Here is a 25,698-nt window from a genome sequence, read left to right as displayed (position 1 = left end):
TCAAATGTAAAAACAGTTGGGGATCACTATAGTGTAATATCATCCATCCATTGTCTAGTTCTTAACATTTAAATTCAAATACCGTTTTACATCTGATCACTGGAAACACCTTTGGTCACACTCCTCAGAGTTATGAATGCATAGAACTTGTAATATCTACAACAAAGCCTGGGAGTTTTAACTATCTTACCAATGCAAGATCAGTAAAGCAGAAGATCTCTTAAAACCATTATTCAAGAGACATGAGAAACAGAAATAAGTAATTCTCTTACAGAATTATGCCTGTCCTACTCATTTAATATCATACACGGTCTATCTAGGACAACCCTTACAAATCCATTCCAGTGCTCGTTATTCTTCAAGACTTATTATCACAATGCCAAACAATTTTTTATTTTATCAAGATCATTTACAAGGTTATAAAGCTAACATTTTCCTAACAAAATTTAAGATGTTAGAAAAACACTCTGTTATTACTTAGTAGTATGTTTCCTGATTGGATATTTTGCAATAATCCTAAACTGTATCTATATATTGGATTATTTGTCAAATATGCATCATACCACAACCATTTCATGGTCTTTGCTCCTTTAATATTTGATCTCAGAGCTCACAGTATAAAATTTTATTTAATTTTAAGAACTCCTAAATCAGTTTAATAACTGCCTAAAGATTGGCAGGTGATAGAACCCCAAAATTCTGGAACACTCTTAGTGGGAATGTAAATTAGTACAGCCACTATGGGAACAGTATGGAGGTTCCTCAAAAGACTAAAAATAGAGCTACCATATCATTCAGGGATCCCACTGCAGGGTATGTACTCAAAAGAAAGAAAGTCAGCATATTGAAGAAATATCTGTACTTCCATGTTTGTCGCAGTATTATTCACAATAGCCAAGATATGAATAAACTTAAGTGTCTGTCAATGGATACCTGAATAAAGAAAATGTAGTATATACACAATGGAATATTATTCAGCCATTAAAAAGAATAAAGTCTTGTCATTTGCAGCAACATGATTGGAACTTGAGGTTATGTTAAGTGAAATAAGCCAGGCACAGAAAGACCATCTTCACATGTTTTCAGTCGTATGTGGGAGCTAAAAATGTGGATCTCATAAAAGGAGATAGTTTATTGGTGGTTACCAGAGGCTGCAAAGTGTATGTATGAGAGGATATGAAGAGAAGTTAGCTAATGGGTGCAAAAAATATGGTTAAATAGAAGGAATAAGATCTAGTGTTCAGTAGTACAGTGACTCTAGTTAATAATTTATTATATAGTTCAAAATAGCTATAGGAGAGGAATTGAAATGTTATCAATACAAAGAAAAGATAAATGTTTCAGATGATGTGCATTCCAATTAACCCGACTTGATCATTACAGATTGTATGCATGTATGAAAATACCACATATACCCCTCAAATATGTACAATGATTATGTATCAATTTAATAAAAAGAAAAGGCTCCAGGAGAATAACTGGAGCTTTTAGCAAGGCTGTGCACCTTCTTATAGTCTTGGACCTTCAAAGAGAGGATGCCAGTATTAAACCATCAAATTCCTTTTCAGGCCAAGACCATACAAATAGAAATGAAGAAAAGGTCACCAACTTCCACAGACACATCACTGGATGTGTTGGAAGATGCTACTCTCAGACATAAGGAAGGTAAAGTACTAAATAATTAGATACTCACTATTGAAGGTACTACTCATAAAATTCACTTTTAAAGAAATTCAGCAATTTCTTTAGAATCTTAGATGGTAACACAACAAAAATTTAAGAAATATTTGAGAATATTAGGATAAGCCATGCATAAAAAGTTCAGAATCATGGTGTTTTAAACATTGGAAAGAGTGACCAAAGAGTACCAAATAATTTTCTTTGTTTAACATTAAAAACATACTGACATATTAAATTGTGACTAAGAATAGAGATTGTGGTATATAGCATTAATATCTCAAGGTCCTTTCTAGACTTATCTCTATATTTTTATGTGTAACCAATAATTATTTATCATGGACAATATCAAAAGGCATTAATTTGTAAAGCATGTAAATCTAGACATTATAAGTCACAATGTTCTCAACTATGTTCCATATTTGTTTTTTTGAGAGATGTCCCTACATTTTTCTTCTAATACACAGTTTGCTTCATTTTCTTTTGTCTATCTCAGCCAAGCATGAACACAATAGAGGAAATTTAATTCATTCAGCTTTTTTTTTCCACACACAGATTTTTTTTTTTTAATTAAAATTTAAGTTCTGGGATACATGTGCAGGACGTGCAGGTTTGCTACATAGGTGTACATGTGCCATGGTGATCTGCTGCACCCATCAACCCAGCATCCAGGTCTTGAGCTCTGCATGCATTAGGCACTTTTCCCAATGTTCGCCCTCCCTTTGCCACCTACCCACTGACAGGCCCCTGTGTGTGATGCCCCCATCTCTGTGTCCATGTGTTCTCGTTGTTCAACTCCCACCCATGAGTGAGGACATGCAGTGTTTGGTTCCTGTTCCTGTGTTAGTTTGCTGAGAATGATGGTTTCCAGCTTCATCCATGTCCCTGCAGAGGACATAAACTCATTCTTTTTTATGGCTGCATAGTGCTCCATAGTGTATATGTGCCACATTTTCTTTATCCAGTCTATCATTGATGGGCGTTTGGGTTGGTTCCAAGTCTTTGCTATTGTGAATAGCGCTGCAATGAACATACGTGTGCATGTGTCTTTATGGTAGAACGATTCATAATCCCTTCAGTATATACCCAGTAATGAGATTGCTGGGTCAAATGGTATTTCTGGTTCTAGATCCTTGAGAAATCGCCACACTGTCTTCTACAATGGTTGAGCTAATTTACATTCCCACCAACAGTGTAAAAGTGTTCTTATTTCTCCACATCCTCGCCAGCATCTGTTGTTTCTTGACTTTTAAATGAGGCCAATTCTAACTGGCGTGAAATGGTTTCTCATTGTGGTTTTGATTTACATTTCTATAATGACTAGTGATGATGAGCTTTTTTTCATATGTTTTGTTGGCCACATAAATGTCTTCTTTTGAGAAGTATCTGTTCATGTCCTTCACCCACTTTTTGATGGGGTTGTTTTTTCTTGTAAATTTGTTTAAGTTCCTTGAAGATTCTGAATATTAGACCTTTGCCAGATGGATAGATTGCAAACATTTTCTCCCATTCTGTAAGTTGTCTGTTCACTCTGATGATAGTTTCCTTTGCTGTGCAGAAGCTCTTTAATTTAATGTGATCCCATTTGTTAATTTTGGCTTTTGTTGCCATTGCTTTTGGTGTCATGAAGGCTTTGCCCATGCCTATGTCCTGAATCATATTGCCTAGGTTTTCCTGTATGGTTTTTATGGTTTTAGGTTTCACATTTAAGTCTTTAATCCATCTTGATTTAATTTTTGTATATGGTGGAAGGATGGGGTCCAGTTTCTGTTTTCTGAACATGGCTAGCCAGTTTTCCCAGCACCATTTATTAAATACAGAATCCTTTTCCCATTGCTTGTTTTTATCGAATCCAGCAGCACATCAAAATGCTTATCCACCATGATCAAGTCGGCTTCATCCTGCAAATGCAAGGCTGGGGTTAGTTGTCTCACGCCGAGATGATTAACGACGTGGACACATGTGAAGTGGGTTAAGGAGCAGAAAGTTTAACAGACAAAAAAGAAAGGAGAGAGAGAGAAAGCTTCCTCATGCTGAGAAAGTGGGTTGCCCAAGAGAGGGTTTCCCTTCTCTCTCTCTCTCTCTCTCTCTCTCTCTCTCTCTCTTTCTCTTTCCTTCTTTTGGCAGAGTCTCACTCTGTTGCCCAGACTGGAGTGCAGTGGCACAATCTCAGCTCACTGCAACCTCTGCCTCCCGGGTTCAAGCAATTCTCCTACCTCGGCCTCCTGAGTGGCTGGGATTACAGGCACCACCACACCCGGCTATTTTTTGTATTGACAAGGTTTCGCTATATTGGCCAGGCTGATCTCGAACTCCTAACCTTAGGTGATTCGCCCACCTGGGCTTCGCAAAGTGCTGGGATAACAGGCATGAGCCACTGCACCTGGCCAGAATGTTTAACTTTTGTATTCTTTCATTTCAGAACTTGAAAAATCCAAAAAGATATGCCCATTATATTGGTATAAATTTGCGACAACTTTCTTGATATGGAATTGTTCTCCCTGTTGGTCAAAATTGAAAGAATTTGTCCATAGGATTGTAATGGCACCATTTACTGATCTTTTCCTTATCATATGCATAATTTTAAACATATGTTTTCTGGCCTTGGAGCGTTATCCAATGAGTAAATCAACTAACAATCTTCTCAACATTGGAAACCTGGTAAGACTCTCATTGTACATTATTTTCACTTGTAGTTTCTTGTCATTGAACTTTTCTTTGTTCATCATTATTCCCATTATTTTATTCTGTAACTCCAATGTGTGGCAATATGCATAATTATTGAATGAAGCCTCGTGTTTGTGCTTTATCTCTCCAACCCCTGCTTTGTAAAGGTTCTTATCATTGAATAGTTTTACAGCTGGAATTTAAAATTCCCCAGTTTAAATTTGGGATTCATAGCCAGCTGCTTGGCAGTTACATTACATGGAAATTCTTTATTGCCCCTCCCTTCCCAAATATACAGTCTCTTGGTACCATTAGCTCATAGACCAGAGTAGGGCAGAGGTAAAATAATAAGCACCTGACTCCTGAATTCTTAATTCTGATTAAAGCAGCAGTTGGCCCTGTCTGTTCTAACCGTGTATCTTTGCCCAGGATTGGAACTTATCATTTTAGCCTGGTATTTTTGAGATTCACCTGTCCTTTTTCACATACAATTCAAAAGACAAAGCAAATTCCTGTGAGTTTAAAAATAGTTCACATTCAAGCAAATGTATATTGTTTAAATGTATTTTCTTTCCCTGTTGTTGTTTAGTTGCTTGGTACTAATAAAAGCAGCCAAACTGCAACAAGTTTCAAATTATACATTTATTTGGTACCAAAACAGCAATTTAGTGATTTCTGCCAGTACAGTTTTTAAAGGACAGCTTCCATAGGTTCGTGCTGTTTTTTCAGAGGTTGAAAAATTAAATATCATACCATGTGCTCCGTACCTCAAAAATAATCATTCAAACTTGAAAGGTCTTCACCCTGAAATATTCGTTTGTTTTCTTCTAGGATGAATTTTATTAAAATAATAAAAGATTCTGTATATAATGTTTGACATTAGATTGTTGAATAAAATGTATGAGTCTGTCCTTATAATGCAGACTCCACAACTAACCAGATCTTGACAGAGAAGCTGTGAAGAATGTGACAGTGACAAGTAAACAGTGTGTGTTACAGAGTTTTTGTGTGAAGATTCTGATACAGCTCTTGGAATCATATTCTCACCTGTGTGTTTGGTTTTCATTTAGGTTTTCATTGGAATTTTCACAGCAGAAATGATTTTTAAAATAATTGCAATGCATCCATATGGGTATTTCCAAGTAGGTTGGAACATTTTTGATAGTGTAATAGTGTTCCATGGTTTAACAGAACTTTGTCTAGCAAATGTTGAAGGAATGGCTCTTCTTCGATTATTCAGGATGGTAAGTAGAATCCAATACCTAACTTTTATTTGATCGAAGTTTATCTCAGTTTCTGCAGACATAAAATGGGGCTACAGTAATACCTATCCCATTGGGACATTGGAAGTGTTAAATGAATTGATTAATATATAAAGAGTTTATTGCCAAGGAAAGAGTAAGCAGTCTCCAATGCTGTTATTTGACCACAACGTTAAAGGAAATAATGCCATATATGCAGGAAATTTGAGATACAGTTTTAGAAAGCAGGGTCAGGGTAACTGAGTACATTTTGGAAAGCAAGAAAATTAGGAGTCTCCAAAGTAGAATTCTAATATGACACCAAGAAGCCGAAATAAGGTGAGTATTTCTAAATGTCAGGTACAAAGGAAGACCAGTCAGGCCAGCAGAATGTTACTATAATAATTATTAGGTAAAAATTAGTGTATGTCTATGAGGTAGGGTAATGGTGAGACTCAGAAAATTAAACAAAGGAGTAATGTTATTAGAATAATGTTTATTGAAATAATAAGCTTTCGATAAGTTATACATGGTTGCATTCTGGTGACAGGTTGAAGGAATGTAGCAGGAATTAAGAACAATTAAGTCCGTTTGATCTTATTCTAATGGTTACTTCCTAGAGAGCAGCTCATTCAGAATCCTATCTTAAATCCTCATCCATAATATTTGCTAATGAATAAGAGAAATATATACAGGGTGTTGTCACCAAATTTATGGAAGCAGCACTGGCAATTGCAGAAAATGTGCTAAAAGATAGTATCAAAATATTTTAAAGGCTGGTAATGGACTGAATTTAAGATGATTAATTTTTTTCATAGATAAATGTAAGATCTCACTCTTGAGTCCAGAAAGACAACTGAACACTAGAAAAAGTCAAGAAATGAGGCAAGGAATTTGGAATCAGCCTGGGCAACATAGTGAGACTCCACTTCTAAAAAAAGAAAAAAGTCACAGTGGTGGTTCATGCCTGTAGTCTCAGCTACTCAGGAGGCTAAGGTGGGAGGATCACTTGGGCCCAGGAGTTGGAGGCTGCAGTGAGCCATGATTGTGCTTCTGCACTCCAGTCTGGGTGACAGAGAGAGACTCTGTCAAACAAACAAACAAAAATTGAGAAGAAAGTGTCAGGAAGGTATAGCCTGTATAAAAATGATATATGAGATCTAGTTGACTGTAAGTTTACTGCGATATAGTGACCAAAAATATTAAGGTAATCTTGTTCTGTATAAACAGAAATTTTTAAAAATCTAGTGAAAGGAAGGGGACTATCCAAACTAAACCTAGAATGTTGTGTTTGGTCTTTGACATGTTATTTTAAAAGGGAAATACATGATAGTACCTTCATCAGAATCCAGTGGATCCTGGAAGACTTTCAATATCATTTTCATGTCAACATATGGGAAAAATGTGGAAAAATATTCAATATGTTGTGAAAAGCAAAAACAAAGAATGAATACTTCCCCTAATAGTTATGAAAATATAAAGCTAGAGGAATTGTAACAGTATAATGCTTAATGGGAATTGACAAATACATCAGTAGAAGAGGATATATTTAGACTGAGTATACAAAATTATCAAATATTTAAGATGTATTAAGAATTTTACATAAAATGAATGTTCAGTAGTTAATATTAATAATGCTTAAAACTCTAAACGCTATATATGTATATGTGTATAACGCTGATACACTGACCAGGTTTTTCATCCTTTGTTTCTTGTTCTTGATTTTACATTGCTCTATTAGTTGAGAATTTTCAAGTTGGGGAAGTATTGGCCAACATTCCAGATTTTGATGCGGTCTCTTAGTAATGCATGGGTGACCCTGAGAGACTTGGTCCTGTTGTTGTTCATATTCATGTTCTTTTCTGCTGCATTCGGCATGAGGCTGTTTGGTCAGAATTATGAAGAATTTGTTTGCCACATAGACCAAAACTGTCAACTCCCACGCTGGCACATGCATGACTTTTTCCACTCCTACCTGAACGTGTTCCGAATTCTCTGTGGAGAGTGGGTAGAGACCTTGTGGGACTGTATGGAGGTTGCAGGCCAATCCTGGTGTATTCCTTTTTACCTGATGGTCATTTTAATTGGAAATTTACTGGTGAGTAGTCAGTTCTTTTACATTTTCCTTGAAAACTGGCATAATGTAGTTTGGTATTTTCATGATGTACATTGATGGGATCTAATGGTTTGTAACTGTGGTAGTCCAATAGAGTAACCCACTAGCCAGATGTGGCCATTATCAACTGATATATGATTAGTCTCATTTGAAATGTGTTGTAAATGTAAAATATGCACCAGATTTGAAGTCTTACACAAAAAGTGATGTGAACTATTTCATTAATGATTTTTATGTTGAATGCATTTTTAAATGATAATACAGTAGGTCGTCCTTATGCTCAGTTGCACTGTATGTGGTTTTAGTTGCCTGTGGTCAACCATTGTCTGAAAACATCCAGTGGAAAATTCCAGAAATATAAAACTCATAAGTTTTAAATTGCATGCCATTCTGGGTAGTGTAATGGAATCTCCTGCCATACCACTCTGTCTTGCTCTGGGCATGAAACATTCCTTTGTCTAGCATATTCATGCTGTATACGCTACCTATCGGTCCTTTAGTAGCTGTCTGGGCTGTCAGATCATGTAGTATGCATGAGGTTTGGTACCATCCTCTGCGTCTGGCATCCACTGGGGGTCTTGGGATTTATCTGCCCTGGATAAAGGGGAACTACTGTATTTGTATTTAACTAAATACAAATACTGTTAGTTAAATACAAATGCAATAGTCTCCCTTTATTTATTGGTATTTAGTTAAATATATATTTAGTTAAATACAAATATGTTTGTATTTATTGTATACAAATTGTATATTGTATTTAACTAAATATATTTGTTAAATAAAATGTATTAGTAAAATTAATTTGCCTGTTTTTCTGTGTTTTCTATGTGGCCACTGCAAATTTAAAATTGCATATGTGATTGCATCATATTTCCATTGGATAGCACTAGCTTCTAACCTTGTTACTCAATGTAATATTGGCATCACCTGGAAGGTGGTTAGACATGCAGACTCCCAGACCCCAGACCTATGCAATCATAATCTACAGTGTAACACTGTTCCCAGGTGATTTGTGTGCCCATTAAATTTTAAGAAGCACTTAAATGTAACACTGCTGTCAGTCTTTTCCTGGCATTGGAATTACCTGGGGAATTAATAAAACTATGCTGATGCCTAGAATACATTCTTAGAGATTCTGATTTTATTGGTATGTGGATATGACCTAGTCATCAGGATTTTTTGAAAATCTTCAGTTGATTAAATTGTGTAGTCAAGATTGAAAACCACTGGTCTATAAAAATGTTACGTATTAACTAAGAAAGCTTTCACTTATAAGTTTCCTAATAACTGAAGTGGTTTTAGTGAATTAAATAAGTAACTTTCACTGCATCTATGGAAAAGATATGGCTTACTAAAAAATGATTCTTACGGGAATACAAGAGTTGGTATTTTCTTTTTACTCATGTCATAAAGATCAAGTACATTTCCCAAAAGGCTGAAAAAAAATCTCAGGTTAGACTCAATTTTACCTTGCCTGTCCACATGGCTTGTGTTTCACCTCGAGAAGACCCTTGTCATACAATTGTCACATTAGCATTGTATTTAATTGTTAATGTACTTCTCTATGTTCTTTATTAAACTGTAAGCACCATGAGGGAAAGGACCATAACTCTCCTCTTTATTATAAAACCTAGAACAGTGCCCAACATGTAAAAGATACTTCAGTATCTTCTGCCCTTTGTAGTTATAGTAGTACACTTCTCATTCCCAGTGATATAAAACACCACTCTAACTGGTTGAAACAAGAAATGATCATATATATCAGCATACATAACTCATAACTCAAAATATCAGGTATAGATCTTGCTTCAGTTTGGGTGTGACACAAATGATTAAGTGGGATCATTATAGAGAGGTCTTTGTAGATCTCAATTCTGTTTTTCTCTGTGCTCGTTGCTAGCTAGTATCCTCTGTTTATCAAGATGGCTGCTGCAGTCTAAAACTTCATATCTTTGTGTTATATCAAGTCTAATAGAGGAAAGAATTTCTTTTCTAGAAGCCACAGCCAATTTTTCCTATTATCTCATTAGCTGAATCAACTAGTCTCCATTGCCCAGGGTGTTGAATGCATTTATTATGTTAAACTGTTCATAACTCTCCCTTACAGCTGGATGGGATAAGATCAAACCCAAATCCTATGACTAATAAGGGGATAAGTGTAATTTCCCAAATAAATTATATATTTATGTTTCCAAAAGGAAGAGTTACGGCTGTTGAGGAAAGCAACAACAACAACACATACATACACATAATTCAAAGGGAAAGAAGCAGAAATACTAAGGCATTATCTATATACACACACACATATATGTGCATGTATGTATATATACATATATGTATGATATAACATATAAATATATAATAGATATATATTTGCCTAAACATTCCTGCTTCTTTGATTTTGAACTCCAATATATTTCTATTTTTTGTTGTTTCTACTAACCAGAAACTTCATCAGTGTGCAGAGGGATTCCAGGATAAATGGAGTTACATGAACCTCCATTTCCAATTGATTGGCCATCATATTTCTTGGCTCACTAAATCCTTCCAGCTTAATTTTTCTTAGTAGTCATCCAACTCTGAAACATCATGATAATGGCAGTAGAATAAGTAGAAGGGGGGAAAATATAAGGAGATAATCTTTGAAGCTGTTGATCTTTTTAACCTCCATGGTTCTAATGTGGTTTAGTGTAAAAGGAAGATATTTCACATTTTTAAAAATTAGTTTTGTATTTTCTAAGAAAACTCAGCAGTAATTTTAAGCCTTATGCAGAAACCTTACAAAAAATTATTATACGCCAAAGGAAATGAATTGGTTTTTAAATAGTTCTATGTCTTGTTGAGTTGTAGAAAAAGCAGAGTTCAGAATCAAAGAAACGTGGGTTCAAATTTCAGTTCTGTCACTGTACTAGTCCATTCTCATGCTGCTAATAAAGACATACCTGACACTGGGTAATTTATAAAGTCAAGAGGTTTAATTGACTCACATTTACATAGGGTGGAAGAGACCTCAGGAAACTTACAGTCATGGCAGAAGGGGAAGCAGGCATGCCCTTCTTCACATGGTGGCAGCAAGAAGAAGTGCGTAGTGAAGCAGGGGAAAGCCCCTTATAAAACCATCAGATCTTCTGAGAACTCACTATCATGAGAATAGCATGGAGGTAACCACCATCATGATTCAGTTACTTCCCACCAAGTCCCTCCCATAACACATGAGGATTATGGAAACTACAGTTCAAGATGAGATTTGGTTGGAGACACAGCCAAGCAATATCATTCCACCCCTGGCCCTTCCCAAATATCATATCCTCACATTTCAAAACACTATCATGTCTTTCCAAAAGTTCCCCAAAGTCTTAATTCATCCCAGCATTAACTCAAAAGTCCAAGTCCAAAGTCTCATCTAAGATAAGACAAGTCCCTTCCACCTATGAGCCTGTACAATCAAAAGCAAGTTAGTTACTTACTAGATACAATGTGGGTAAGGCATTGGATAAATACATCCATTCCAAATGGGATTCACTGGCTAAAACAAAGCGGGTACAGCTGCCATGCAAGTCTGAAATCCAATAGGGCAGTCATTAAACCTCAAAGTTCCAAAATGATCTCCTTTGGCTCTATGTCTCACATTCAGGGCATACTGATGCAAGAGGTGGGTTCCCATGGCCTTGAATAGCTCCATCCCTGTGTCTTTGTAGGGTACAGCACTGATCCCAGCTGCCTTCACAGGCCAGTGTTAAGTGCCTGTGGCTTTTCCAGGTGCAGTCCAAGTTGTCAGTGGATCTACCATTCTGGTGTCTGGAGAACAGTGGCCCTCTTCTCACAGCTCCACTAGGCAGTGCCCCAGTGGGGACTCTGTGTTGGGGCTCCAACCCTACATTTCTTTTCCACACTGCCATAGCAGAGGTTCTCTATGAGAGCTCTGCCCCTGTAGCAAACTTCTGCCTGGACATCCAGGCATTTCCATACATCCTCTGTAATCTTGGTGGAGATTCCAAAACCTCAATTCTTGACTTCTTTGCACCCGCAGGCTCAACACCACATGGAAGTTGCCCAGGCTTGGGGCTTGCACACTCCAAAGTGATGGTCTAAGCTATACTTCGGCCCCTTTTGGCCACAGCTGGAACAGCTGGGACACTTGGCACTAGGTCCCTAGGCTGCACACGGCAGGGGGACCCTGGGCCCAGACTACACAACCATTTTTTCCTCCTAGGCCTATGCCCTGTTATGGGAGGGGCTGCTGTGAAGGTCTCTGATGTGCCCTGGAGACATTTTCCCCATTGCTTTGGTGATTAACATTCGGTTCCTCATTACTTATGCAAATTTATGCAGCCAGCTTGAATTTCTCTCCAGAAAATTGGTTTTACTTTTCTACTGCATCATCAGGCTGCAAATTTTACAAACTTTTATGCTCTGCTTCTTGAATGCTTTGCCACTTAGAAATTTCTTCTGCCAGATACCTGAAATCATCTCTCTCAAGTTCACAGTTCCACAGATCTCTAGGGAAGGGGCAAAAAGCCGTCAGTCTCTTTGCTAAAGCATGGCTAAAGGAGTCATCTTTGCTCCAGTTCTCAACAAGTTCCTCATCTCAATCTGAGACCACCTCAGCCTGGACTTTATTGTCCATATCACTATCAGCATTTTGTTAAGACCATTCAACAAGTCTCTAGGAAGTTCCAAACATCCCACATCTTGCTGTCTTCTTTGAGCCCTCCAAACTGTTCCAACATCTGCCTGTTACCCAGTTCCAAAGTCACTTCCACATTTTCGGGTATCTTTACAACAGTGCCCCATTCTCTGCAGTATCAATTTACTGTATTAGTCCATTCTCATGATGCTAATAAGGGCGTAACCGAGGCTGGATAATTTACAAAAGAAAGAGGTTTAACTGACTCACAGTTCCACAGGGCGTGGGAGGCCTCAGGAAACTTACAATCATGGTGGAAGAGGAAGCAGGCATGTCCTTGTTCACATTGCAGCAGCAAGGAGAAGTGCAGAGTGAATGTGGGGTAAACCCCTTATAAAACCATCAGCTCTTGTGAGAATTCACCCACCATGAGAACAGCGTGGAGGTAACTGCCCCCATGATTCAGTTACCTCCCACCGATTCCCTCCCACAACATGTGGGGATTATGAGAACTACAATTCAAGATGAGATTTGGATGGGAAGAAAGACAAACCATTTCAATCACTTAATAAATGATGTTGTGCATATTACACAGCCTCTTTAAACCTGGCCATACTTAACAGAGGAATGAACATAACAGTACCTGCCTTGTAGGGTTGTTATAACTTAAATGTAATCATTTGGCACCCTATAAGTAATTCATAAATTACACAAATCATTTCTTTGCACTCTAGAAAAATTTAACCCCTATATCTTCACCAGATTTTTGTTAGTTATTTAATATTATTGACAAGTTTTAGTTAGGTAGATTTTAATTTCATTCTGGGTGTTTTACTTGTGATTTAGGTGATTGCCACAAAGTGAAATATAGTACCTGACTCTGGTTACATAAACCAAACACTGAGGGATAGAAACATGAAAATAAAAGAAAGAGAAAACTTAATACAAACTTCAGTTGCTTTTTAAAAATAAAAAATTTGGTTGTAGAGACATATGTTATTCCATATATATTTGTATAATTCCAAATTAAATATATATTAAGATATAATTCAAGAAATTTAAAATTAAGTAGCCTCAATACATGTTAAATTCCTTCATACATGTTTATTTGTTGATTACAAATCAGAAAGTAATTACTTAAATCTTGAACTTTCTTTCTCTTTTATGCTGTTTGATTTTGCTATGAGTTGCTCAATTCTCACCCAATATGTGGATATCTTTGAGATGCAAGAAAACAAAATTCAGGGGAATTTAAAAAAAGTTTTGTTTTATATACATTATTTCACCTTTTCTCTCCTAACACAAAAATAATAAATATATGTTTTTAATCTAGTTACAGATTCTGTGACTAAAGTTACTCTGAGTTTATACAATACAAATCTCTGCATTTTCTGCTCTCTTTTTTTGTTAATGCTCAAATTAGAAGTAGTAATCAGTTCTCTGTAACTTGCGCCACTTACACAGCCTGTCTTTTCCTTTAAATCCTTAAAAGAGAGTAGGCTATTTTTAATTCAGACCACATCTGAACAAAGCAGTAGCATTTCTGAGGGTTATAAAATTCTTATCTTATACTACAGTTTCAGAGCACTTAGCACTTTTAAGATTACGTTCATTTTTAGGCTTTGAACATTTTCACTATATATACATATATATATATGAATGTATGTGTGTATATTTGTGTACATGTGTGTCTAAGATATAAGAAATCTTTGATGTAATTTCCTAAAAATATGATTAATATAGCATAAACTTTTTCTTGTTCAAATCCTAGCACAAAATCTATTTTTTATTCATTCTATAATCACTTATTTTTAAAAATAAATATTTATTACCTATTTTGTGTCTAGCAGTGTGCTGGTTGTCTAATTAAGAGAAAACATGGTTTTTGTTCATATGAAGCTTACAGTCATGAAACACACTAACACCCTTCCCTTATTTCACACTGTGCCTAATACTTAGCCAAACAGTGGAAGAAAAGGAAACAATTGAGTATCTTAAATTATATCTGGTCTCACCCTTTTATATCACGAAGCTGTTGTCCTTTGAGAATAATAGAGTTGCTAATAGTGTGGCTCCTACGGGGGCCATGCAGCTCCTGCCTAGATTATCTATAAGTAAACCTCATTGCCAAAGGAGACACTAATGGGAGAACAGAAAGGATCAAAGGTTACATAGATTAGACCTAAGTCTGCTTTATTTCTTTATTTCAGAGGCTATTAGAATTTGATCATTGTCCTTTCTGTTTTATTTTTCTCTTCTGAGAATCTTTCATTGGGATTATAAAAGATATCTGCCAGTTTTTCAGATGCTCTCACCCACAAAACATTTCCCATATTGATATATCTTATAACCAAAATTTTATTGCTATGCTAAAACTATGGATAAGATTAAGTTTATGTATTTGATGACTTTATTCACTGCAAAATACTTTGATTTTTCTATACAAGTCTTATTTGAAACTTCTCTATTCCTAAGAAATAGGAAGATCTATATAGAGAGAAGTAAATGTAACCCATTAGGATTAAATACTATTAGGTTGGAAGTTCTAATTTTCCCAGATGTGCATGTCCATGAGAAAAAGAGTAATTATTGGAGTGTTTGAGAAACTCAACTGTTCACATAGATCTAAAATTTTGAAAGAAGTTTCAAAATATGAGTCTTTGGAGATGCTCACATACTTATTTCATGTACATATAAATAGCATAATTATCCAAAATTATAATGTATGCCTTACAATTATAAACAAGTTTAAAATCTGATTCTCTGGAAAGTGATCAGTACTTAATCATATTTCTAAGTGACAGTAAAAGTCAAAATATACACTATCTTTGAGTTCAAAATAAGTTACAAGTATTAGGAATGATTCTTCCATCACTTATCTGTTTCTTGTTTGACCAAATTTACTACAACAGAGAATCAACTAACCTTCCTAGCATCTGTGTTTTCATCTCACAAAAGCCATTAGATATGATATTCAGGACCATGGATAGCTCTATCCCTGTATAGTTCTTCCTGGGTTTGCAGAATTATTACATGTTTTCCTAGAACAGGGCTGAAGTGAAGTGAGCTGCCTGGAAAAAACAACTTATTTGCTCACCTTGAGTGAGACAGCCTGACTCAGTGAGAAAATAAGCTTTGGAATAAAGCAGACTTGGGTCTAATCTATGTAACCTTTGATCCTTTGATATTTGACATATGTAAACCTTGTCTTTTCCATCTGTAAAAGAGAAACAAATCATATTGCATAGGACGTCATGAGCTTAAAATAAATTCTTGCTATACAAATCCATAGCGGAGCACCTAACACACTGTGGTAGATGGATAAGAACTGAATAGTATTGTAGTTCATCTGCTTCATTTTCAAATCTCAGATCAGCCTTTTTTGGTCAAATTCATTTTTTAAGTTAACATATAAAATTGTATGTATTTATGGTGTACAAGGTAATGTTTTGAAGTAGACATACATTGTGGAATGGCTAAATAGAGCTAATTAACAAATTCATTACTTCACATAGTTATCGTTTTAATGGTGAGAACACTTAACCCATTTATGTCAGAAGTTGCAATTTTTGTGTGAAAATTCAGACCTTGGCAATGACCTTGAGCAGTAGGACATAAATAACTCCCACAAGCTTAGCCTTCCAATAATGGAACACTAGGCACAAATGGGTTAATATTCACACTCTAGAAGTAGAGAGCAGAATGGTGGTTACCAGAAGTTGGGTGGTTAGGGGAAAGTAGAGATTGAGAAGCCATTGGCCAAAGTATATATAATTACAGTTACATAGGAAGAATAAGTTCAAAAGATGCATTGTACAGCATGGTGATTACCGTTATTAATTACAATATATTGTATTATTGAAATATGCTAACAGAGTAGATATTAAATGTTCTCAAGTCAGTTTTGTAAACAAACTTTTCATTACTTAAAATGAAACAAAATGGGATACATTTAGCCTCATTTTACTTCCTTATTTAGGTAGTTTACCTGTTTCTGGCATTGGTGAGCTCATTTAGTTCATGCAAGGATGTAACAGCTGAAGAGAATAATGAAGCAAAAAATCTCCAGCTTGCAGTGGCAAGGATTAAAAAAGGAATAAACTATGTGCTTCTTAAAATACTATGCAAAAAACAAAATGTCCCAAAGGACACAATGGACCATGTAAATGAGGTATATGTTAAAGAAGATATTTCTGACCATACCCTTTCTGAATTGAGCAACGCCCAAGATTTTCTCAAGGATAAGGAAAAAAGCAGTGGCACAGAGAAAAATACTACTGAAAATGAGAGCCAATCGCTTATCCCCAGTCCTAGTGTCTCAGAAACTGTACCAGTTGCTTCAGGAGAATCTGATATAGAAAATCCGGAAAATAAGGAGATTCAGAGTAAGTCTGGTGATGGAGACAGCAAGGAGGTAAGATGTTTAAATATCCTGATTGCTTAGTGGTGATTTATAGTATTGTTGATAAGGAAGTAAATAAGCACTGAAGTTCCACAGCCAGATTGTCCACTCAATTCTAACTCCATCACTTCGAGCTCCATCACTCTTAGCCTCTGAATTTATGCTTTTGATCAAATTAGTTAAACTTTCCAAGCTTCAGTTTTCTCATATTTAAATGGGGCTAAAATAGTATTTACTCCATAGGGGGATAATAGTACATAGAACAATGCCTAGTAAAGAGTAAGCACTTAGGAAACATTAGATAATATAATTGTGACATTTTATAAATTAATAACCAGTCTGAGGGTGCTGAAGAGTATACTGAGGAAACCAAAGTTTTCAAAATCAAGGTATATGATTTAAGAAATCACTAAATTTCCATGGACTTTATCATCTTAAAATGGGAGATTGAATTAGAACAGTGTTACACTTCCTTCTTGCTTGCTAAAATTCTAAGATTTAAGTCAGATCATTTCTGCCCATATTTGGACATTGTAGTTAAGTTGGACTAAAGGAATTTTTAAAACCTCCCAGTTTGAATTGTGCACAGTTGGTAGCTTTATAACGCACTGGCTTAAAAAATCAGGGTCGCATTCAAAGAAGGGTAGATACTGTTGTTCACTTAGCTTCTAAAATATACACCCTACTGGAAACAGTCTTATTGTCTCCATTTGCAAACAGCATTGTGTTTTAGAAGGAGATACAATTTCATAGAAAGCTACACCTACAGAGATCACACCTGTACAAGGGCTTTTAACTTTGGATCCCACTGGGGAATCATTTCAGATCACTCGGGGCACTGGAGGGTCAGGGAATGTCTCTTAACAGGTCCCCATCATCTCTGGCACCATCTTGTTTCCCAGACCTCTTCTGTTTTGGGAGATGCGCTCTACAATAACTTCACAAATTGTCTTCTAACAGGAGTTCAGTTTCAATTATCCAAGGTCCTTCCATCATTTACTAAAGCCATCATTATTTTAGTTAGAGAAACATTTTTAATCCACATGCCCAATAGTCTAAGGTTCATTTACCTTTTAAATTAATACCATTACTATAAAACAGGCATAAATTCTTACTCAGCACACTTCTCAATCATCATTAAAGATTTTGATTACCATCCATTTCTGGGTGAAATTGCTATTTGCCACAGCACATCATGTTGGAGTCTCCCTGAAAACTTCATGCTAATCTCCTTAGAAATTCTGGAGTATGAAAATACATAGGAAAGCTGTAACTTAAAACAACTGTAAATATGAAAATTGCATTATTTATGCTGTATAGTTATTAGGTCTTGCTGGTTGATTAACTACTCACAAAAGATGTATTCGTTTATTTATATATTTAGTTAGGTGCTTTCTAGATTATGTAGCCCATGACTCCTTAGGATGTTGGTATACCCACAGCCAAAAATAAAACACAAAAATATATAAATGATCTGATAATTCAGAGATACACTCCCTTGTTTCTTTGGTATTTGTACTTCCAGCCTATTTTTATTAAAATAAGCATATATATTGACATATATATGCATATATATAGTGTGTGTTTATCATAAAAATAACATCAAAACTCACATCGTATTTTATAACATATTTTTTATAATGCAGAAGTATATTATGGTCACTTTATTATGCCATTAAATAATCTTCTATCAAAATAAATGATTTATAATTTGAGTCTTAATTGATTTATTTGTAAAATTAGAATAATACCTACTCACAGGTATTTTGGAAAAATCACATCAAATAGGATATGTGCAAGGCTTTTTGCAACTCTTTAGAAAAAATGTATGATGTATAATTTTAATTACTGAGTGCCAAATATTATATTTAAATTACTTAATGCCTAGTCTCACATAAATATATTGCTACAGATTTTATTTCATTAGAAATAAATAAGAATATATAAAAGTAATAGAAATAATAAAAATATCTGTTTAAGAATAATATTCTGCTGGATACTTTACTTTTTTAAATTGAGCACTATAATGATTTACTGACAACTGACCACGTAAGGACTAAAGCAAAAATAGCTTTCTAATTACATTTCCTTGACACTTACTGTGTATAAGTCTAAGAGGCAGGACAAAATATTGACAATTTCTTTTTTTTTTTTTGCACTCTACTTCACGTAGATTTTTTTCTTAATTTTTACGAAGTAAGATTGGTTTCATTCCAAATGTTAAAATACACTTGCCTTAATTTTTGTTTTAATTAGAAAATATTACCTATATGCTATTAACCTTAGAATCTCGGTGATTTTAAAGAATGATTTATAGTATAGTTATTTCAAAATAAGGTAAAATAAAGCATTGTGAGAAAATAATTTTAAATAAAGGCAAAGAGTATCATTTGCACTATTACCTGTATAAAGCAATGACCACCTTATTCTACCTAGCCTTGAACTTCAGTCAAAAGCAGAGAAAGAAGGTCAATCTCTGCATCTGGGTGCTTTTCATAAGGCTGTGCCCCTTTCCCAGGCCTGTCCTTATCCCTATTTCTTGTGCCTTTCCCTCATTTTACTTCATGATAAATCCCATCCTATGATGACATACATAAGACCATCTGGACTGATTTTTACAATGAAACCTAAGATCTACCCATCTTTAGCATCAAAGGATGATTTGTTTTGATTCTACTCATCTAATTGAAATAGCATATATGGGAAACTTGTGACTTACTTCAAGAAAACTTTGGAACCCAAATCCTTTTGTGAATTGGAGACAACCTATACATCTTAAAGAAGTAAAGTGTTATTAACTAAACATTAATTTTAATCTAAGTGTTATTTTAGGTTAAAGTAAGTATCATACAATAGTGTTTTAAACTTCAATTCTTATCAATATATATGATTTTAATATCAGCCATGAAATCGGCCTAAGGTCTTTTAAACCTAACAATATTATTTCTGTACAAAATTTTTCTCACTTCTGAAAATGAAATAAACTTTGACCACTGTGGGTAAATGAAACTAATCACAACTTTTTTGGTGGGACTTCACCTTTTAGAAAATAAAGCAGTCTAGCTCATCTGAATGCAGTACCGTTGATATTGCTATATCTGAAGAAGAAGAAATGTTCTATGGAAGTGAAAGATCAAAGCATCCTAAAAATGGTAATGCAGCTGGAAACCATCATTCTTAGCAAACTATCACAAGAACAGAAAACCAAACACCGCATGTTCTCACTCATAGGTGGGAACTGAACAATGAGATCACTTGGACTCAGGAAGGGGAACATCACACACAGGGGCCTATCATGGGGAGGGGGGAGGGGGGAGGGATTGCATTGGGAGTTATACCTGATGTAAATGATGAGTTGATGGGTGCAGCACACCAACATGGCACAAGTATACATATGTAACAAACCTGCACGTTATGCACATGTACCCTACAACTTAAAGTATAATAATAATAATAAAAAAAAAAGAAAATTGTGTTAATCTTGCTAGGAAACTAATTTTAATTACAAGTTGTCAAAATGTATATGTTCCTTTAGTAAACATATTCTACCTGGAAGCTAATTCAAATAACTCTCTTAAATAGGTGGCATTGCACATTTCAGACTCAACTACCAGCTAAGTCACTTATTTTAACAATTAACAATTGTTGATTGAACAGTAAGAATTTGGAATCTCCAGCTCATTTCAGGACTTAGTTCATTTCTGTAACTTCTACAGTACTACTTATGTCCTACTTTGAAACACTAGATTATGAATAAACAATGACAGTATAGTGACTAATGGTAGAAAAACAGAATTGACTTACTTCAATTCCATCTCTGTTGCCACTGGAGTTTTTATGTGTGTTTAAAGCTAAATTAGTAAAACAATTTGTGAGGTGTAATTTTTTGTATTTGGTAAGTACACATTTTAGTGTATATGTAAAATGAATATGAATATTTTCATTGAATATTTTATTGAAAAATATCTTTAAAATTGAAGTTTAATTGTTCTTTGAATATTTATTAAACTAGAATATCATTATGCATTGTTAAAACAGACCAACATGTAGGTACAAATTTAATAAAATTTTCAAATATCAAAAATATATGTATATGTTCCATATCCAGTATGTCAGTCAGTTGACTGAATCTTTATACATTTCTTAATATTCATGTTAAATATATAAATGTCACCATTACCATTTGTCTTCCTCTGACAGTTATAGGCCGTTTTTATATGAGTAACTTAAATATTGGCTCTATTTCATGAGATCTAAGCACACTTCATTTGACTTCAACATATATAGGTATATGTGTGCATGTGTATGTGTATACACACACATTTCAGTGCTGCTTTAACTATACCAATTTTCTGTTTTACTCCTAAATTGTGCTGTGTTCTAAAGCACACAGTGATATAACTACCAGTAAAAAATCAAATATGAACATTATTTATTTTTATGCAATATTACTTACAGCATGAAAAATGTGTTTTGGAATCACCATTATCAATAATATTCCACTGCCACAATGCTACTCATAGTATTATTTAACAGAAGACAAAATTCTAAAATAAAATGTTTTGGCTTTAAACTCCACCTACCTCCATGTCTTCGTTTTGTCACCTGTATATCAACCTCTTCTCCAGCCTCAGGTTTCCATTTTGCCAACCCTTTTGGCCAAAGCATAAAGTGCAGTCCCGTACACATGTACTATGCCCAGAAAGTACTCCACAGTCCATGTTACTTCCATAATAGTCTCAATAAAAATTCCCATTTCCAGCCACATAAGAACTGGAATCAAAGCAATTAATTTGATTTAACTAATTTTATGCCTCTTAACATCTCATAAGTATTTATATTTTTAAACAGGAATGCATGTTATGCCATGTGAATCTTCAAAGAGTAAATTTTCAGGCATTATATCAAAATGTAACTTTCAGAAGTGAAATATCTGTGTGTATTTTCTTTTGCAATATTAGTGAATACCTACCCTCAGACTGTTTTGCAGAGTGACAAGATGTTCTAGGTCATTTCTGCCTTTCACAATGCCTTTCCTCTCATTACTACCAAACTCCTAAGTCCAGTTTTCCATTTTCTGGTCAGTGATTACAGTGGTCACTACACCATGGGTATAAATTAAATGTTTGTAAATCAGAGACAACCTGGACTAGAATTTGTAAATAAATAATTGCTGTGGCACATAGTAGAAAGTTTCAGGTGTTTACTTTTTCATGAGTTTTCTAGATTGTTGTTCTTACCAGTTCCAATCTTAACAGGTTGTGGACGCAGATCATCACTTGGTCAAACCAGTGGAGCATCCAAGAAAGGAAAAATCTGGCAGAACATCAGGAAAACCTGCTGCAAGATTGTAGAGAACAATTGGTTTAAGTGTTTTATTGGCCTTGTTACTCTGCTCAGCACCGGCACTCTGGTAAGTGAGCAGCCAGGCTGTTTGATACTTTGCTGGGAACAAATGTATCATGATTCTGTTAATTTAGAAAGTCAAAACCAGGATTACATTTCCAAGGATATTTAGTATAGCACCAAATAGCACCAAATTTCATATTCTGTGATTTTAGTTTTAAAATCTAAATATTATACTTTCTTAGAAAGTTTATATATGCATCACTCAATATTAAATTTAATATTGATTTTTAATATATTATTTTGCAATATTGAATTTCAAAATATATGAATGACAGTGGGAAAATGGAATGTGAATAGATACCGGATTCTTCTGATTTTAATGAATTTTCACGTGTGAAACATTTTAATGATTTGCACATCCAAAACTGCTATAATATGCTTGTACTTTGGTACCTATCAAAGGAAAGGGAACTATTGCATATGCTTTAAAGGATCTGTGAACTACAAATGTATTTGACCCTACAATCTTAATTCTGCAGCCAGAATATAAATTCTAAAAAACATTCTACAAATATCTGCACATTAAATGGCTCTACAAGGTAATTCACTGAAGAATGTTTTGTAATAATAGCAAAGGGTTAGAAAAGAAGGTCTGTAATAGCTGACTTGATACTACAAAAAACCATCCAATGGAACTCTGTGCAGCTATTTTAAAAATTCAGAAGGTATCTACATATTTACACTACAAGTCATCAAGAGAGAGTAATAAGTGAAAAGAATGGTCTAGAATAGTGCTGCAATAAACATACGTGTGCATGTATCTTTATAGCAGCATGATTTATAGTCCTTTGGGTACATACCCAGTAATGGGATAGCTGGGTCAAATGGTATTTCTAGTTCTAGATCCTTGAGGAATCGCCACACTGTCTTCCACAATGGTTGAACTAGTTTACAGTCCCGCCAATAGTGTAAAAGTGTTCCTATTTCTCCACATCCTCTCCAGACTTAGATTGAGAAAAAGAACATTACCAGGATGCCAGAACAACACTCTTACCCCTCAGTTACTTCCCTATTCCACAAGGGTAGCCAGCATGTGGAGTTCAACTGCCATAGATTAGTTTTATCCATTTCAGACTTATTAAAAATAGATTCAAACTGTGTGTTACTTTTGTATTTCTTCTTCCTCTTATTTTGTTACAGCATCTCACTTGCTCATAATGATCAGGGTCAATTATCCTTGCTGGTATGGTAACTTCTTTCTTTCTTACTAGTTGACTGGTACAATAAATCAAAAATTGAGCAAATGACATCTAAGCTTGAGTTTTAGTAGGAGACATAGCATGTACCCTAATGACCTTTCTGGGAGCAAAGACCCCAGAATCCACCTATCCTAAGGTTGAGAGAATGGGAAACACAAGTACCCCCTAGTGGACTTGTCAGATACTCCATACTATGCCTTTCTCCATCACAGATTCTGCTAGCATCATGGATCTTCATATGGCTCAAATGGAAAGGCTGCTTAGAATATAGTCAACCTATTTTAGTATCTTTTATTGCATCAGATTCTACTGAAAAATAGCAATCTTCTGCATCACCTGATAATGCATCTTTGGATCAATATTTGCAAGTGTGAAATTTTGCTTTCAAATCCTAAAGAGACCTATCAGGCATTGTATCTCTTTCTTAGAGTAGGAGGCACATATGTCTCTCTAAAGCATCTAGAGAACTTACCATTTCTTGTTCATCAGGTCTAATTAACATGATATCATCAATATAATGAATCAATATGATGTTAATTCCTGTGGTGCTGGAGTTAACTGTGACCCCCATACCAACACGTTCTTCCCTTTATCCAGCTTCATATTCTATCCCCTTTGATCCAGCCTGTGGTAGGCTGATTAATAGTCCTCAAATATGTCCATGACATAATCCCCAGAACCTTTGAATGTTAACTTATATGGCAAAAGGGTCTTCGCAGATCTGATCAAGTTAAAGATCTTGAGACAAGGAGATTATCCTGAATTATCTAGATGAGCCTAATATAATCACAATGGTTCCTGCAAAAGAGTTTCTATAGGAGTTGAGTCAGAAAAGAAGGTGATGTGAGGATAGAAGCAGAGATTAGGGTGTCATCCTTTGAAGACAGAAGAATGCACTACAGGCCAAAATGTATAAGCAGTCACTAGAAGCTGAAAAAGGAAGGAACTGAGACTCCTCAGCCACCAAAAGGAACTAGCCTTCTCATCACCTCGATTTTAGCCCAGTGATTTCTGACATCAAGAATGAGAGTATATAGAGTTGTGTTGTTTTTAAGCCACTATATTTGTGGTAATCTGTTACAGTCACAACAGGAAACTGATACGCAGCCCTCTCTGGATCCCCTCCCAGGAAAGCTCCTCCATTTCCTGCTAATACATGTTTCTAGGGCCTGCATAGGTACCAGGTTTTCTGGTACATAATCCTTCTCCTTCCTTAGCAATCTTGGTACTTCCCAGGCCACTGAATGAAGAGAGTTGACTCTATTTATACATCAGGTGACCAGGAGAGGAGGTAGAGGTAGACCTTAAGGAGAGTTTTTAAAAGACACCTACCCTATTGTAGGCTTCTTCATAATCCTCAAGAAAGACTCATTTCAGCTTGATCTTGTAGGGAGGCTCTGGAGCCCAAACTGCACCACACAATTTCACCTTGAGTGACTCAAGGGAGCTGGTATTTATATCTCTATTCCACTCAGCCATTGGTTGTGCTGGGTCCCTCTAGGAGTGGAAAGATTGCCTCTCAGGCGGGGTGGCTCTCCTATAGCAGAGGTAATTCTCCAGAGAGGGCTTTAGTTGTGTGTTATCAAGCAACACTCGGTTGCTGTGAAATAGTTAGATATGCCAGTAAAGGAGTTCTTTGTAGGCAACTCCACCATCTATGACAGTGTTCAACATGTACTTGAAAAGCATGTGTCATATGGTGTAGCTGGGTGCAATTGTAGTTTGTTATTACCATTGTTCTCATCTATAATGGGAGCCTTAGTGATATAGCAAAGATGTTTTCTTTGGTTAGCTATAGATATAATGTGTTAAATTATCCCACTATGATTGCTTTTTTTTCTAAACCTTCTTTTAGTGTCATCAGTTTTGCTTTATATAGTTTGATGACCCATTGTTTTGGACATACAGATGTAGGTACTTGTAGTATGTATGTACTTGTAGTATTGATCCCTCTATTATTATGAACTATCCTAAGTTATGTATCTTGCCTAATTTTTATTAGATACTAGCCTTCTTTTTATTAGAATTCACATGTTAAATATTTTTGTTCTGAACATATTCTTGACCTTCTCCTTTCTACAATTAGGGCTCATCTGCTCTTTATTGATACAGCAGCTCTGTGATGCCTTTAAAAACAAATGCTTTTAAAACTTTGTACTGTTTTTCTGGTTCTTTGCAGTAGGATCATTGGTCTGGTGAAATCTACTCTGCCCATGCTAATTGAAGTGGAGGCTTTTGTACATCTTTTTATAATATTTCGCATTATGTACCTGAATAATTGAATAATAAATAAATACATGTAACGAAATAAAAAATTTTTAAGAACTTTATGTTTATAATCTTTATGGACTCATTTACAC

At 35.3% G+C, this 25,698-nt stretch overlaps 1 protein-coding gene across 4 annotated transcripts in view; it reads left to right on the top strand.

Annotated features, from left to right (window-relative positions):
• Positions 1-25,698, top strand: part of LOC105483299 (sodium voltage-gated channel alpha subunit 7) — a 102,350-nt gene that overhangs the window by 54,373 nt on the left and 22,279 nt on the right. For all 4 annotated transcript variants that reach the window (XR_011609848.1, XM_071072888.1, XM_071072887.1 and 1 more), the window contains exons 11-17: positions 1,569-1,665; positions 4,100-4,338; positions 5,415-5,588; positions 7,327-7,683; positions 16,308-16,742; positions 19,777-19,882; positions 21,989-22,143. Coding sequence is in view for 3 of the 4 variants with exons in the window: in XM_071072888.1 (XP_070928989.1) it covers positions 1,569-1,665; positions 4,100-4,338; positions 5,415-5,588; positions 7,327-7,683; positions 16,308-16,742; positions 19,777-19,882; positions 21,989-22,143 (1,563 nt within the window). In the remaining variant the exon portion in view is untranslated. The remainder of the gene's footprint in view (positions 1-1,568; positions 1,666-4,099; positions 4,339-5,414; positions 5,589-7,326; positions 7,684-16,307; positions 16,743-19,776; positions 19,883-21,988; positions 22,144-25,698) is intronic.

This window comes from Macaca nemestrina, chromosome 11, assembly GCF_043159975.1.
Source record: "Macaca nemestrina isolate mMacNem1 chromosome 11, mMacNem.hap1, whole genome shotgun sequence".
NCBI lineage: Eukaryota > Metazoa > Chordata > Mammalia > Primates > Cercopithecidae > Macaca > Macaca nemestrina.
Note: the sequence above shows the minus strand (reverse complement) of the source record. Positions and strands in the feature narration are given on the sequence as shown.